The sequence below is a fragment of the Ziziphus jujuba genome, chromosome 3, assembly GCF_031755915.1.
Source record: "Ziziphus jujuba cultivar Dongzao chromosome 3, ASM3175591v1".
NCBI lineage: Eukaryota > Viridiplantae > Streptophyta > Magnoliopsida > Rosales > Rhamnaceae > Ziziphus > Ziziphus jujuba.
Genome location: NC_083381.1, coordinates 20,541,258 through 20,557,272, shown reverse-complemented (window position 1 = coordinate 20,557,272; position 16,015 = coordinate 20,541,258). Strand labels below are relative to the sequence as shown.

General features: G+C 33.4%; 2 protein-coding genes across 2 annotated transcripts; both read left to right on the top strand.

The window, feature by feature from the left end:
• The first annotated feature begins 9,129 nt into the window (after positions 1–9,129).
• On the top strand, positions 9,130–11,479 carry LOC112492234 (probable E3 ubiquitin-protein ligase XBOS34). The gene is made up of 2 exons (XM_025075343.3): positions 9,130–9,690; positions 10,511–11,479. The coding sequence occupies exons 1-2, from the start codon at positions 9,271–9,273 to the stop codon at positions 11,357–11,359; spliced, it is 1,269 nt and encodes a 422-aa protein (XP_024931111.3). The 5' UTR covers positions 9,130–9,270; the 3' UTR covers positions 11,360–11,479.
• On the top strand, positions 11,375–15,711 carry LOC125423229 (uncharacterized). The gene is made up of 4 exons (XM_048476885.2): positions 11,375–11,392; positions 14,302–14,817; positions 15,050–15,169; positions 15,375–15,711. Exons 1-4 carry the CDS (start codon positions 11,375–11,377, stop codon positions 15,477–15,479), a joined length of 759 nt encoding a protein of 252 aa, XP_048332842.2. The 3' UTR covers positions 15,480–15,711.
• Positions 15,712–16,015: the final 304 nt, after the last annotated feature.

Below are 16,015 nucleotides of genomic sequence, written 5' to 3'. Positions count from 1 at the left end.
GCACATTTGAATAATTAACAATAAATGAGTAAATAAATAATAATTAATTAAAAATAATATTTTCTCTCAAAACCCTCACGGTTCATTCGGTTGGAAAAGTTCTCATTTTAAAACATTTCACAAAATCCAGCAATTATATTTTCCCAAAATCAAGGTAGCCAATAAATAATTAATTAAATAATAAATAAATGGAATATCAACATTTAAAATACAAAATCATGCAAATAATAATATAGAGCACCACAATTTATATGAAAATATTTAATCAATAATTACCAATAAAATTGCAACAATTTTTGGAATCCAATGCACTCAGAAAAATAATCCGGAATAAAGTAAATTTTTAATAACAAATAATAAATCATATAAAAAATGCCATAAAAATTATTTGTTTGAAATAAACTGTAAAATTTAAATACATTAACCATTTTTAATTGAATAGTATTTCCAAATAATAAGTTTAAAAATTCAAATCGAAAATAGCCTGACGCACCACACTATATACCAGTGATGCCCTACGTACTCAGCATCCCGAGCACCCTCAGGCGGGGGGGTTAAAGAGAGAATCGGTATACGGTCGCTTCGGCATCCTAATAGCGCCGTTGCTCAAACCTGTCATCCCAGCCTAGGAGGAGGGCGGTTATGTGCACTATACTAAACCAGCCTATCCTCAGGTCCATAGGTAACTCACGGGAGACTAAAACCTGCGCGCTAATCACAATCTCATGTACAGTACAGAACACCAACACTGCATAAGTGCGTTTAAAATAATTAAAATAAAATAAATACTAATAGCCCATTTTTATTATTACCAAAAATTTTTGAAATTTATCGTGGGAGTAATAAAAATCTCCAATCCCACATTCGTTGCATTTCTCACCATAAATCATCAATATAGAAAAGAAATATGGTTTACTCAAAACCATGAAATCAACCACCTCGCATTATAAATGCATAATTACCTTTTTAAAACATATAGTACCATCATACCAATATTTTTCTTCAAATCCTTTAAATCAATTTTTTCCTCCAAAATAATATATAAGGCTCACAAAAATATTTAAGTATATTTTCTCTTCATAAGCCCTTGATTGTACATGAAAATTCTCGATAAAAATAATTATAATAACAATCCAGAATTTAAATCATAAATTCTTTGAATTTCTCCAATATTCAATCATGGCATCAAAATATATATATGTATGCATATAACCAAACATCCGAAATTTGACATTATAAAATAAATACCCAATTTTATAAAATTCCAACCACATACATATATTTTCCAAATATTCAAATATCACTAATTAAATATAAATCATCACCCGAAAATAGTTTTTAAAGTGGGTCACTCACCTGAAGCACGCAATTAATCCAAGATCCTCCATGAGATCAATTCTACGATGTACACGTGCTCCTAGAATAACAATATTACACATCTCAAATAAATTAATATTTTATTTGGATAAATAATACCCGGTACCGGGGGGGGACTAACACAAACGTTAACCAAAATTGACGAGTAATATACCGAATTAAAGCTTGAGTGATGAGGATTATGAATCTGGTCTTACTTCTTGGAGATCGAACCGATGGTGGCTGGAATCTCGCCAGAAAGCTCTCGACCTTTAGAGCCTCGATTCTCTCAAACCGTCGTGAATTGGAGGAAAAGGACCCCCGATCTGAGTTCAGGGGGTCGGAATTAGTGGGAAAAGGTGGGTGGTACAACCTGGAACTCGCCAAAATTGCGATAATTGGAAAACTTCGCATGTCCATAACTTTCAAACCACATGTCCAAATCGGACGTGCCACTAGTCTGTGGACTCGTATCGACGAGCACTTTACAACCATGTATGAGTCAAAGCTCATTTCCCCATAAATAAAAAGTCAACTCCAGCACCCCTGGACAATTTGGACCCCAATCTTGTTTTGCTCAAATCTTTCAAATCGTAGCTCCGTTTTCAATGTGCTACTAGTCTACGAACTCGTGCCATCGTGTACTTCGTAACGGTACCTCAGTCAACCTAGAATTCCATCCGAGTCAAAAAATCAACTTTGGACCCCTTGGGTTAACGGTCAACGGTCAACAGTCAAAGTCAACGATCAACGGTCAAAGTTGAAAAATTTCCGTTGTACTTTTGGACAGGGTGTTACATATTCGGTAGAGATACAGTAGATATATATGGACAGTATATTAATGACAGAATAAAGCATCTATGGGTAGAATATGAGTGATAGGATCAAGGTGGGATACGATCCTTATCATTTAACAACCTCGACACCAACTGTGACGGTGGCTTGGACTTCTGGGAAGTCCTGATATTCTACTTCATTGTTAAGACTCGGAGTGTTTGGTGTGACGTTTGCTAAGCCAACCTTCATGGTCTATATTTTACTTGTGTTGAATGCTTTAACAGTGGCAACAATACATATGATCTCTGCCCCTCCTGCTACGCTGCAAGAACATTTTGCCATCACCATAGCGTTTTTCTTGATAGCTTTGTTTTGCTTCGGAACAAAAGAGGGCTTTCCCATGGTACTAATGCCTATATGGTAAGGGAATTTAATTCAATCTAAAAGAAAATGAATATTTTTTCAATATTAATGTTTTGGATTTGACACCAAAAAAAAAGAAAAAAAGCAATTTTTTTTTAACATATAATTAAGAATGTTAGTTTTAAAACCAACCACATTGAGCCCTCTATTTTATATTTTGTGCGCATTGATTCAATTACCCCCAAATTGTTCAATATAATTATCAGCCAATAAATGATTATGTTTACATGCGGCTCAGTAAAATGTACAACACACATTATTAATTTTGTAAAAGTCGCAGCCCATACTCCATTATTTCATTAGGTATTAAAACTATAACTATTAAATTTATAAGACTCCATTATTGCATTAGGTGTTAAAACTATAACTATTAAATTTATAAGAGGCTTATTATGCGCCAAAATTAACATAAAGAATTCAACACGGTGGATTTTAAAAATGAAGATTTAAATTGCAAGAGTCTAAAAATGTCTTCTTCTTCTTCTTCTTCCTTTTTTTTATTTCTTTTTTTTGGGGGGGTTGAAAATGCTTGTGTATCTAAATGTTCCTATATGCAGGGTACCATGTCTCACACACAACCTCCTCTGCGCCCCAACTCTCCTGCTCTGGCTCCGTTCCGTCCTTGTCCTCCTGCTACGGGACATGTGAGTTGAACCTTTTATTTATTTATTTATTTATTTTTATGAAATGTGAGTTAAACTTAAAAGGTCAAAGCAGAACAATTATTAATATGACCATATATATATAGAAATTAAATTCATAAAATTTTGTTCACTAATTTCAGGTATACATGGTAAAGATACGTTTTGCTGCAAAAATTAATGTTAATGTTTATTATATGCAGGGCGGTAACATGGCTTTGATGCATTATGCACCGCTAGCAGTTGGGCAAATGTAGCAGTCGGTGCAGCAACTCTAATATCACAAGGTGCGGATGCGAATGGAAACGCCGCTGGATTCGCAGATGCAACCAGTATTGTGAATGCTGACAACGGACATGCTGTGGACGTGGCCAGTAATTGTCCCATGATGTAGTTAGACTCATCATATGTATTTAATAGTTAGTTTAAATTAAATTCATGTGAATTGATTAGCTGCAACTTATTTATTCACCATATGTATCCATTGGAAGATTTCAATAAAGAGAAAATATTACAATTCTTTGAATAAAATTTTATTGCATATAGTCAAATTGGCCACTCTTTGAATTTTTCTTTCTTGCTCGAATTTGATGAAATTGACCTTACAATATCCATAATTAACTCCTTATATATAAACAATATGCGTCTAAAATATAACTTTAATTTGAAGAAAATTGGTTAAAAAGAAAAAAAGAAAAAAAAAAAAAAAAAAGAAGGAAGCGAAGAAGAGTTTTTTTGGTTCTATATTTCTAATTATCCAACAGAAAAAAATTATTTTCTATCTCTCTTTAGATTTTAATTTATTTTATTATTTTATACACAAAAGTTCAAATGACCATGGATGACATGTGCCTGGCTGTCGGTAGGCCCGCAGCATACTATAACAACAGCCGGCTAGCCCAAACAACAAAAAAGGTAAACGACCGGGAAAAAATAAAAATAAAAATGTTGAAATTGAATTGCTTTCGTTATAAGTGTCTTTATCTTATCTACAGTTTTCTACGGAGACTTCAGAAGTCAATCGGTTTTTCTTGACAATATTCCTAATCCAAATCTGCCAAATACACATTTTTCCTATAGAAAATGAAATTTATATCAAAATTGACAGAGTTTGCATGTATTTATACATAATATATATATTTATAGCAGCGGACGAAGTCCACTGCTCAGTGCGCAGGCGATTGATCTTGCCCATTTAAGCAAAATTATAGAAATTGGTTTTATCAAAATATATATATATATATATATTGGCATATATTTTTACATCTAAAATCAAACATGGTTTTGCAAGTCAAGAAGTCATAGATTAAATACAATTAATCAAAGTCATCGATAGATCACTCATCAATATTAATAAAATTAAATAAATAATATTAAGAAGTTGTTTCTACCATAACCCCCAAGAAATTGATTAAAACTACAACTCCCTCTCTCTCTCTCTCTCTCTCTCTCTCTCTCTCTCTCTCTCTCTCTCTCTCTCTCCCCTCTGACACTCTCAGTCGGGATTTTAATGGAGAAAATTAAAATATATTGTTGAACTTCAAGTTGGACCTTCAAAATGTGAAAAGATTGATAATTTAAGATCTACCTAACTAGTTTAGCATAAATTAATTAGCCTTTAATTAAGTTGTAGTGTCCATGACATAATATGTAGTTATAAAATTTCTTTGCTTTGTTGAGCAAACTATTTTGATATGCTGAAAGATTTATGAAGAATAATTTTAAAAGGCAACTATCCATTGTCATTATTAAATTACAATCTATATGATTTGTGTGATCTAATAGCCGTGGATAACTAGTTTTCACAATTTCTCTTTATAAGTTTTTTAGCATATTAAACTCGTATATATGTAAATGAGTACTAATTTATTCCTGAACAAAAATGATTTTTTAATATTTAAAATGGAAAAAATCTATACCTTTGTAGTTAGACACTTTCAAAATCTCGACAAGTTTTGCATTTAACCAAAATTTTTTTCTTAATTACTGGTATCTTTCATAATCCAAAATTTGGAAATTAGTTGACCTCGTATATTATGTAAATATTTTACAAGCTATTGTGCTTAATTTATTAAAAATCTGAAGAAATGCATAGACGTTAGTTGTTACATCGAGAAAATTAAACCTCAGGAATCAAAATCACTATTTTATGTGTCTTTATAAATCTACCATAATGCAATTTTGGGTCTAGAGCTTGCTAAGTAGAGAGATTAATTCTCTTCAAATTGAGTGAAACTATAACAAATATTTGTGTGTGTGTGTGTAATATATATATATATATATATATATGGAACAAATCCGCTTGGCTGCTAGGGCTTACTCCAACAGCTCAAGCAACCTTCGACAGCTAATCTGGGACTTCTTCCAATCCATGGACACGAACCACGATGGACGGGTGAGCTTCTTGGAGTTCACACAGTTCCTTCAGCAAAACGGCTACAATCGGGTGAATCCCAACATTATCAACAACCTCGACACGGACGGAGACGGTTGTTTGGACTTCTATGAAGTCCTGACACTCTACTGCATTGTTAAGACTCGCAGTGTGTGATGTGACAGTTGCAGAGCCAACCTTCATGGTCTGTATTTTACTTGCGTTGAATGCTTTGACACTGGAAATAATACCTACGATCTATGTTCTTCCTGTTACTCTGCCAGAAGGTTTTTCCATCCCCATAGCTTTTTTTTGGATAGCTTTGTTTTGCTACGGTGCAGGAGAGGGCTTTCTCATGGTTTAAATGCTAATATGGTAAGGGAAAATTTTCAATTTTAACAGAGAGCAAAATGAACATGTTCAGTAGTCTTTTCTCTGTTTGTGTGTGTTTGGGTTGGTTAATTTATATAGCAGCTCTAATGCATACAATTTGAATAATTTCTGTAGGTGACAACTAGTGCATACTTTGATGCAGGCGTTGACTCGAGTACCTACAAATAACCATTCAGTCTGGGTGAGTTCTTTAATTTGTGTCTTCTTCATTAAGTATAGCATACAGATTAAAAGGACAACTGATGATCAATATATATACACATATACATAAACAAATTTTTCATATGAAAATTTCTATTGACCTTGCAAATCAAACCAAAATGATATGGTTTGATTTTCATCTGGATGCACTCATTAATTTGGTTCCGATAATTAATGTGTTGAAGTTAATTCTAACAATTATATAAAATCAAATGGTTTTTTTGTGATATGTAAAATAAAATTAAATACAGAAATTTTGACTAAAAAAAGTTAATTAAAATAGCTTAATATTTGAAGGGTAAAGCTTAATATTTGAAGGGTAATATTAAATCTTGCTTTTTGATTACAATTGCAGAATAGATGCTTTCTTGCATTGGAGCTGGCAGTTAATGTTGGAAATTTTATTGGATTTAGCATTATGTGATGGATATAGGAGTTGTTAATACAAGCTAAAATATTTTCAATCTTAAGCACATTATTTTAACCAAAAAAAAAAGTAATTTGTTTTCCATAGAATAATTAAAATTCCCCTTCCTCTGTTTTTGCTCTGTTTTTTTTTGGTCGTTTTAGAATAACATTATTTAAATATAAAGTTTGATGCCTATTTTTCATATGAGAACTAAATATAAAAAGCACAACTCATAATATTGGCAACTATGTTCTGCATTCGATGCCCTTTAAATATTTTAAAATTATTGTTTCTTCTTTGTTTTCATCTTTAGTACAATACATAACTTCATAGAGATTGAACAATATCATATATCGTAAACCTTCCTTGGGAAAAGAATATGAAACTCCCAAGTGAAAAGATCCCTTGTGACTTCGCTCTTGCTCTTTCCTCCGAAATAACCCGTATTAATTGGGTCGCCATGCGTATCCTCCAATCACATATATTTTGGTTAAATAACCTGTAAAATGTCCAATTGACAAGTTGGTTGAGTTAACCTAAAGTACATCAACTAGCTAGCTCTTCCCCAAAATAAGTATATATGTAATGGTTAAATCAATGCGACCCGCATAATTTTCAATTATCATGTACAATTTATTTAGACCAATGCCATTGATCAAGGGAAGGAATTAAGGCAATAATCAAGCAATCATTCTTCTAAAATCATGAATTGATTGGCATCTTTTTGTAGCCTCAAAGTCTCTTCTATATTTATGATTTATGTCTTCTGCAATCTCACCTATAAATAAGTCATTAGCATACCATGGTAACAAATCAATTTTTAACGTGCTTGTCAAAATTAGGCCATGTCATGTTTTGTTGGCAGTCAAATTTATTCACAGAAACAAAAAAGGATACCCTACTTTTACGCTAGTATTTTCTAAGTCATACCAAATGCCCATAATAGGATTCTTTCTTTTCAAAGCGTTAAATCTAAACCTGCTCCGACATTGTCCCATATGGTTTGGAAACGTCCTGATACTTCTAAATGGAAGCTTAATGTGGATGGGTGAAAAGATAAAATTGTTGCTGGTGGAATCCTTCAGAGATCCAACTGGTGATTGGCTTTGTGGCTTTGCTTCCAATATTGGTGGTGGTGACATTCTTGCTGCTGAATTATAGGCGCTTCTTCTAGGTCTCAGAATGACTTGGGAAAAAAGGATTAAGGGATATTGAGGTGGAAGTTGATTCAACCAGTGTAGTTAATTTGGCTCACTGTTATGATAATTGCTTCTTTCCACTTTAATAGCTAATTAAAGGTTGTCAATCCTTTTATCAAATGAGTTAATTGGTTGTCTTCTAAAACGGGGTGCAAGCGGGTTGCTGATGTCTTTGCTAAAATCTGGCCTAAATCTTTAGCTGAGCTTACACCTGTTGCTCATTCACGGAAGACCAATTTGGACTTGTCCAAAGTTAGAAACGTGTACAGTTTCTTTTTTTGGGCTTCTAGGCCACCCTAAGAAGAAATAAAAAAATCTGCCAAATATAGCCTTTTTTTTTCTTTTTTTTTCTTTTTTGTGCTAAGACGCCAAATATAGCATCTTTCCTTGAAATTGATATTAGTATATATATATATATATATATATATGGAAATTGGTCCTTTGCGACAATCCATACGTAACCACCGGGGATAAGTACCTTATCATTCATTAAGGCTAATGAAATTTAAACTAAAAGTATAGTATAAATATCATGAAATAAAATAACAAGAATGTGAATAAAAAATGACCGGAGTGTGTGGTTGAGAATTAAAGGGTCCCCCATGTTGAAAATATTTCAATATTTAATACTCCAAATTGCCCAGCCAGGTATGGCAATTCCATTAATTTGCCTGGAATTTTCCAAGTTTTTGGGCATTTTCCTAATTATCTATTATAATTTTTGGTATACAAGCAACTGCAACGCTATTCCTCGCAAACTCCCAGCAACTGCAAAAGGATAACTATGATATAAAATAAAGATTAATTTGGTATACAAGCTTTCTTAAGTTATAAGATTTCATTTTTGTTTCCGTTAGGGCAAGTCAAATCAAGTAGCGAAACACCATATTTGTTTTGTGAATATATATATATATATATATATATATATATTTTATGTCACGTTATATGGATGGATGATGTAATATTAGGTTCCATTTATAATCAGACATATTAGAGAATTTTTTTACATAAACTCTACAAATTTTATGTTATTATCATGTTACGTTGTACACAGATGATTTTATTGTTCTAGAATGCTGTGTACAAATTATTATATATCACTAAAAATTTATGTGATAATTGAAATGGGTATTAATGATGTGATATCACTGTTACATATAAGATAACTTGGCTGGCTTACAAATCAATTTGAAAAAAAAAAAAAATGTTTTGTATACAAAGATTCCATTTGCTGTCATATTTCCTTTTTTCATTGCATAACAAGTTTTCTGAACTTAGTACGCAGCTTCCTGAATCTAATATCATTAGTAAATTGCATAACAAGTTTTTTGAACTAGTAGGCAGCTTCCTGAACAAAAAATTAATAAAATAATATTCAACAATATTATATAGTAGTCCACGTTCAACGGACGCTGCCCATTCCTAGTTATAATTAAAAAGAGGAGGAAGGGGCAGTCATAGAAACACATCATATCTTGTAGCTAATATACTTGCCATATGCTTCCACAACCTTCAGGTTTCCGTGAGGCAGAAGATGCCCATAAGGAAAAGGAAATCCTTCTGGAGAAACTCCGAGAGGAGGTTGTAAAGGCAGAGAGTCTTACACTCTACAGTAAACAAGAAGAGCGTGAAGAAGTTGACAATCGCCGTGAAGCAGAGCGGTCTCGGTCAGCAGGCGAATACTTTCGGGCGGACCAGCATGATCAGATGGCTGATCTGGCGCGGTTATTTAAAGATAGCGCCCGAAATGAGTCACTGGATAAATTGGAATTCGTCCAGCGGGCACTGGAGGAGATGTCATTCCATCAACAGGAGGCTGCTGCAGAACCTCAGGAGGAGACACTCCTTCGGGAAGAACTGAATCGCCTAAGAGCCCTTGCACTGGGCCAAGCTGGTGGACATGAATCCCCTACGAGAGTAAGTTTGAACTTTGAATAATTTGAAAAACTTAAAATTAAAAAAAAAAAAAAAAATTAAAAAAATTAAAAAAATAAAGGAAGGGGAAATTTCATTTAGACTCCTCAAGTTTATTAGAATTACATTTAAACTTTATGTTTTTGGAAAATCGCCCCTATTAATAGCCTCATTGTTAACTGGCTTTTGCTCGACCCGATCCCCGTTTCCTGATCCATTTTGACCCGGTCCGATAGATTATGTAATAAAAAATGCAAAATTTATTACATTTTGCCTTAAAAAGCATTCAGGTATATATCAAGTATATATCAAGTAAATCAAATCCGATCCAAACACGAATCTGAAATGTATAGAAAAATTATAAACCCGACCCTCTCTGAAATCAGCTTGTAGTTTTCCACTCGCGCTGGATCGTGTTGGATCTTTTAGAAACCTGACTCGACCCGATTACCATTCCTAACTTACCCCTTGTTGTGTTGATATTGGCCAAGCCGTTGCTATGACTAATGTTTGTGTCTAGAAAATTTTCCTCAACTGAGTTAAAATAAATAAATAATAAAAATGTTGATATTATCATAAAATCAGGCTAATTGCAGTACGTGTTTTTCAGATGCGGACGAAGTTGTAAAACTACTCTGCTTGTTCTGCTTTAGTACCAGTAGCATTTTAAATTAAAGCATGAAGGTCGCTAAGGGATTAAAATGTAATACAATATATTGCTTTGCTCGAGATTTTTTCAATATATAATATGCTGATATATAATAAATCCTGGGCGTGATAATTTCAACACTATCAAAAAACTTGAAGTTGGGGAATGTTTCAGGGAAATCCTGCCTTTTTGCAAGATAATCAGACCCCAGTTGTTCCAGCTACTGCACAACCCACTGACGAAGATGAAGAATTAGCCATGGCTATTAGTGCTTCCCTTCGGCCTGTTATGCAAGATAATCAGACCCCAATTATTCCAGCTACTGCACAACCAAATGAAGAAGATTTAGAATTAGCCAAGGCTATTAATGCTTCCCTTCAGCCTGTTATGCAAGATAATCAGACCCCAACTTTTCCAGCTACTGCACAACCACCTGAAGAAGATTTAGAGTTAACCAGGGCTATTAATGCTTCCCTTCAGCATGTTATGCAAGATAATCAGACCCCAGTTGTTCCCCCTACTGCACAGCCAGCTGAAGAAGATTTAGAATTAGCCATGGCTATTAACGCTTCCCTTCAGCCTGCTATGCAAGAGAGACCAACCCTTGCTGTTGCTGTTGATGCCCATTTGACCTCTGAAGCAAGTAGTACATCAAATCACACTTGGAGTAGCTCTTCTCAGCCCCTTGCTTCTGGCCCATCAGCTCCACCAGTTTCGGATGCTATTATAGAAGATGGTACTCCAATTCACTATCCATCAGTTGATTCCAGTCCTATTGATTTGTTATCTCCAACAACTATTGGGATTGGGAGTATACAGGCTAGAGCCGGTGATAAGAAAGAAGATGATGGTTGTTTATCATCCTGCATAATTTGTTTGGATGCTCCAGTCGAGGGAGCTTGCGTCCCCTGTGGCCACATGGTTGGGTGCATGTCTTGTCTAAATGAGATTAAAGATGCAAAAGGGACGTGTCCTGTTTGCCGTGCTAAGATTCATCAGGTTTTAAAGGTGTATACTTTTTGACCACTGAATCTAAACATGGGGAAGCTCTACATGGTAAGTGAAACTCAGAGAGACAAGTTGAAGAGAATATTATCATTATTACATTAGACATATATATAATTTCCTTCTTCTGGAAGATGGAGCGATCATATATATATATATATATATATATATGCACATTTTGCATAGAAAATATAGTTTTCTTTTTGTTTTTTTTTTTTTTTTCTTGGGTGATATGCAGCAACCATATATATATATATATATATATTTGTTTTTTTTTTTTTCTTGGGTGATATGCAGCAATCATATATATATATATATATATATATGTATCTACAACTACGTTCACATTAGCTCGTCCCAATTATTTTAGGACACGTTTGATATGTATGCATGATTGTATTGTGTTGAATTGGAATATATATTAGGTAAGACTATCCTATATTAATGTCATACGTTGTTTAAGAAGAAACTGACTATATACATTGTGCTTGAAAACGTAAGGATATAGCCATTGTGCTACGCATCATTTCAGTTATTTTGTCTGTTTAATTGCTTGTTGCCGCTGTGTTCATTTGGTTTTGCATTTAGTTTACTCCGTGTAATTATCGGTTTTGATACCGTTAGTTAAAACATCTTTTGTGCGTTATATTTTCTTTAAAAGGGAAGCTTATCTCCTTCCCCAAAATGACTGGTTTTGCTTTACAATTCTGTAATTGATGAAGCTTTCAAGCTTCTTGTTAAATTAACCTATCTAGTTATCTGAGTTGCTTTCTGGTGCTAGTGAAAGTTCAGATCTTTGATCGTTATGCTTACTACATCATATTGTTTGCTTAACCCTTGGGTGTCCAAAATGTGGAGCACCGGCCACCTCAACAACAACAATTCCTTTAAGCTTTTGCCAACAAAATGTCATGTGTGCTTAATTGATGAGAACAAGTTGGTTAACATGAATACATTAATATACATAATTTTTTTAATTTTTATTTGTTAAGTTATGAAAGTTTGAATTCAGAAACATATTGTCTATTAAAGGGCAGGTTTTGTCATTATACTGCATGTGCAAAAGGACATCAATTGTAATTTTCAATTATCACGGAATAACTGGTTTGTTTGTATAGTACTGAATGTGTATAAAATATATTTTGTGATTTATTACCTTATATATATTGTTGTATGTGCATAAATATTGGTAATTATCAATGACAATGATTCATACGATTGCAGCAAATTATTTCACCACTGTATTAGTTTGCTGTTATACCACATGTATTTTATATAAAATGTTTTTCCTCCTTCACCATACATTGTCTGCTATTCGCATTTCATAAATCTCCAAGTGTATTAGTAATAGACTCAAGTAAAATGATCCGCTAGTTGAGCAAAATTAAGCTATTATGATTAATTCTTTTCTAACCAGGCACAATGAATGTTAATAGACGGGACATAAATCACAATATCATATGTTTTTTCTGTGTTCTAGACCTTTTTTTCTATTTCTTTTTTTCTTTTTTCATGTTGAAAATGTGGGCTTTCAAGCTGAGAATCGTTGCGGCGTCCTATGTAATTCTGCTATACCCGCAGGGAATCCTCTGCAGGAAACTGTATAAGTGGACCACGTCCACATCCTTTTGTAGTTAGACACTTTCAACCTTATATTTTTTTATTTTTTTATTTTTTATTTTTTATTTTTTGTCTTTTACATTTTGGCCCCTGACTGCAATTAATCCCTCAGTGCACACTGCACGAATCAAAAGGGGATTATCAGACATTAAAGAAATTTCCCCAACTGGACACTTTACAAGATTCAGAAATATGAGATTCCTTTGACAATTCTAAGTACTAGAATCTACGGAAGATATTTATATCAAAATTATCTTCCTTCCAAATCTAAAAGACTTCTTTAATGGCCATGTCATTCTATCATTAGTATTATTAAAATTTAATATTGGCATGTCTTTTCTAATGAAAGTCAATGTCAAATTTTAAAATTAGCTTTTTAATAATATATGTTAAAAAATAGCTTTATTATATTATTAAATGATAATTGATCTTATTTTTATCAACTAGAAAACAACAATATAATAATTTAAATATTAAATTAAATAAAAAAAAATATTAAATGGTAGTGACTCCAATAAACTTGATTACAGTGAAGCCTATTATCAAAATTTGATACTTTTTATATTTTTGATATTAAATTTAATACCAAAAATGTAATTGTGATATTTTGTAATATACCGTTGAAAGCCAAAAACTGTCACCACATCAAAATTTAGCTTGTAATGACAATATACAATACCAATTAAAATACAGCAAATCACGAGTCTCAAAAAAAAAAAAAAATCATGGAATCGCTGTTGGGATAGTCAGTGATAAAATCAAATACTTGTTTTTAGACCGAGTTTGAATTCTCGATATTGATGCTTAATTAGCAAATTGATTGAAATAGTTAACGAGTTTCTCGCATGCTCATTAAGATGGCCTTTGATTCATTTCTATTGTACTAATTCCTGGTAGTTGGGCAAAAAGCTTTTATTAATTTATTGCTTTCCAGGGCATGTTTGAAAATATTTGACTGAGATAGTCCACACCCTTTCTAATTTACTACATCACAGATACGTCCAAGATAATCTTTCACTTGTTAGCATATAAAATTTACATACATCGTGCTCGGTAATAAAAAAAACATTTGACTATATTCATTTACTGGTTGACGAAAATTGCTGGGTCAATGGTCAAGCATAAAAAAATTGTTCAGCAAAAGCTATTGATTTATTATGGCAAGCGCGTATAGACAAAGTCCACAAAACTCTTTCGATCATGACAGACGCATGAAATTTTTCAACATTCGATGCTTATAAATACACCAACACAAACTCTTAAGGCTACTAATTATACACAGCGACATAGTCCGGTTTCTTTTATCTGATAGAAAATTAATTGTGCCTACTTCTTCTTAGTATTTTTTATTTGTTAAAACACAAAAAATCAGATTATCATCGAAATGGAATTCTTTCACAAAGCCAAGACAGTTCGGCTCTGCAGCCACCATTAAAAAATACTTAGTTGCCGAAGACGATGAAGAGTCGGTCAGGCAGGACAGAAATGGAGCATCCAAGAGAGCTCGATGGACCGTCGAGCTCGTAACCGGCTCCGGCTCCGGCTCCGCTATCCGCCTTAATAGCTGCTACGACAAGTATCTCACCGCCTCCACCGAGCCATTTCTTAAAGGTTTGAGTAGCTATCGGAAAGTTGTACAGGCCCCGCCGCCATGTCTTGACTCCACGGTCGAATGGGAGCCGATCATAGATGGGGAACACATCAGGCTTAGGAGCTGCTACAGTCAGAGCTTCCTCAGGGGCAGTGGAGGGCTTGCACCATGGAGGAATTCGGTCACCCATTATACAACTGATGAAACAGAGAAGTCTAGCTTGGAATGGGATGTTAATATTGTTGAGAATCTTGACATACATGAGGTACCTAAAATTTTACTCTATATATATATATATAACCCATCTTATCTTGAAGCTTGTATTCCTATAATATTAAAATTTGTCCCCTTGGACAACTCTACAAGGCAATGACGACTATAAATAGCTTCCAGCTTTTAAATTCAAATTTTAGTACTAAAATCCAGTCCCCAATTTATCAGTATATATAATATTGATTAAAAATATTGTTAATATTATATATGTTACAAATATGCAGGATACAATGAGTTACACACAACCTCCTCCTCCTCAGACCCCTCAGGTACCTTCAAAATGCGAAACTCCGGCTGCAGCTCCTGCTTCTGCTCCTGCTCATGTTCATCCTCCTCCTCGACAGGTGAGTTGAACTCAAGAAGCTAAAAAGCTGAATCACCAACATCATTAACAGTGGTTCATGGACGTATATTAATATATATATATATTTTTTAATTAAATTCTCATCAAAGTTTTGTTCGTTAATTTTGAGAGTATACATCAAATTAAAATTTTTGCTGAAACTAATGATAATGTAATAATGTATTAATGATATTACTTATATGCAGGGTAACAACGTCTCTAACGGGCAATATACGCAGATAGGAATTGGGGCAACAGATTTAGCAATAGCTGCAGAAAGTCTAGCAGTAGACATTTTGGATTTCTTATAGGAAGCAGTAGACATTTTGGATTTCTTATAGGAAGCAGTAGACATTTTTGATTTCTTATAGAAGATGTCAATTTTGAACACGGCCAACAGCAGAGATTGTCCCATAATCTGATTTATTTAATTGTTATGTTAGTTCAAGTATAGTTATTTTAGTTTAAGTGAACAAATTATTTCTTTTTTTTTAATTTTTGGGCAATAATTATGGGCTGTAATTAACGGCAGGTTAATATATATTAGACGCAACACTAATTTTCATAACATCTTATAGAGTAACAATCAATTATTATTTGCCTCTATCCCTCAAAAATTTGCTTTTGTTTGTTCATGGGAAATCTAAAAAAGCTCTCTTTCGTAAGAATTTGTTTGGACTGGCTTAAATTCATTCCCGTGTTTTCTAATTTCAAAAATCATGATCATCTACTTATTACTCCCAATAGGGTGTAAAATAGAAATTAAAAGTTCAAAACCAGCAAAGTAGGATTGAAATAAGAGCAAAATAAACTCCATGAGATGTTATTATTCCAAAGAACTCTGTTC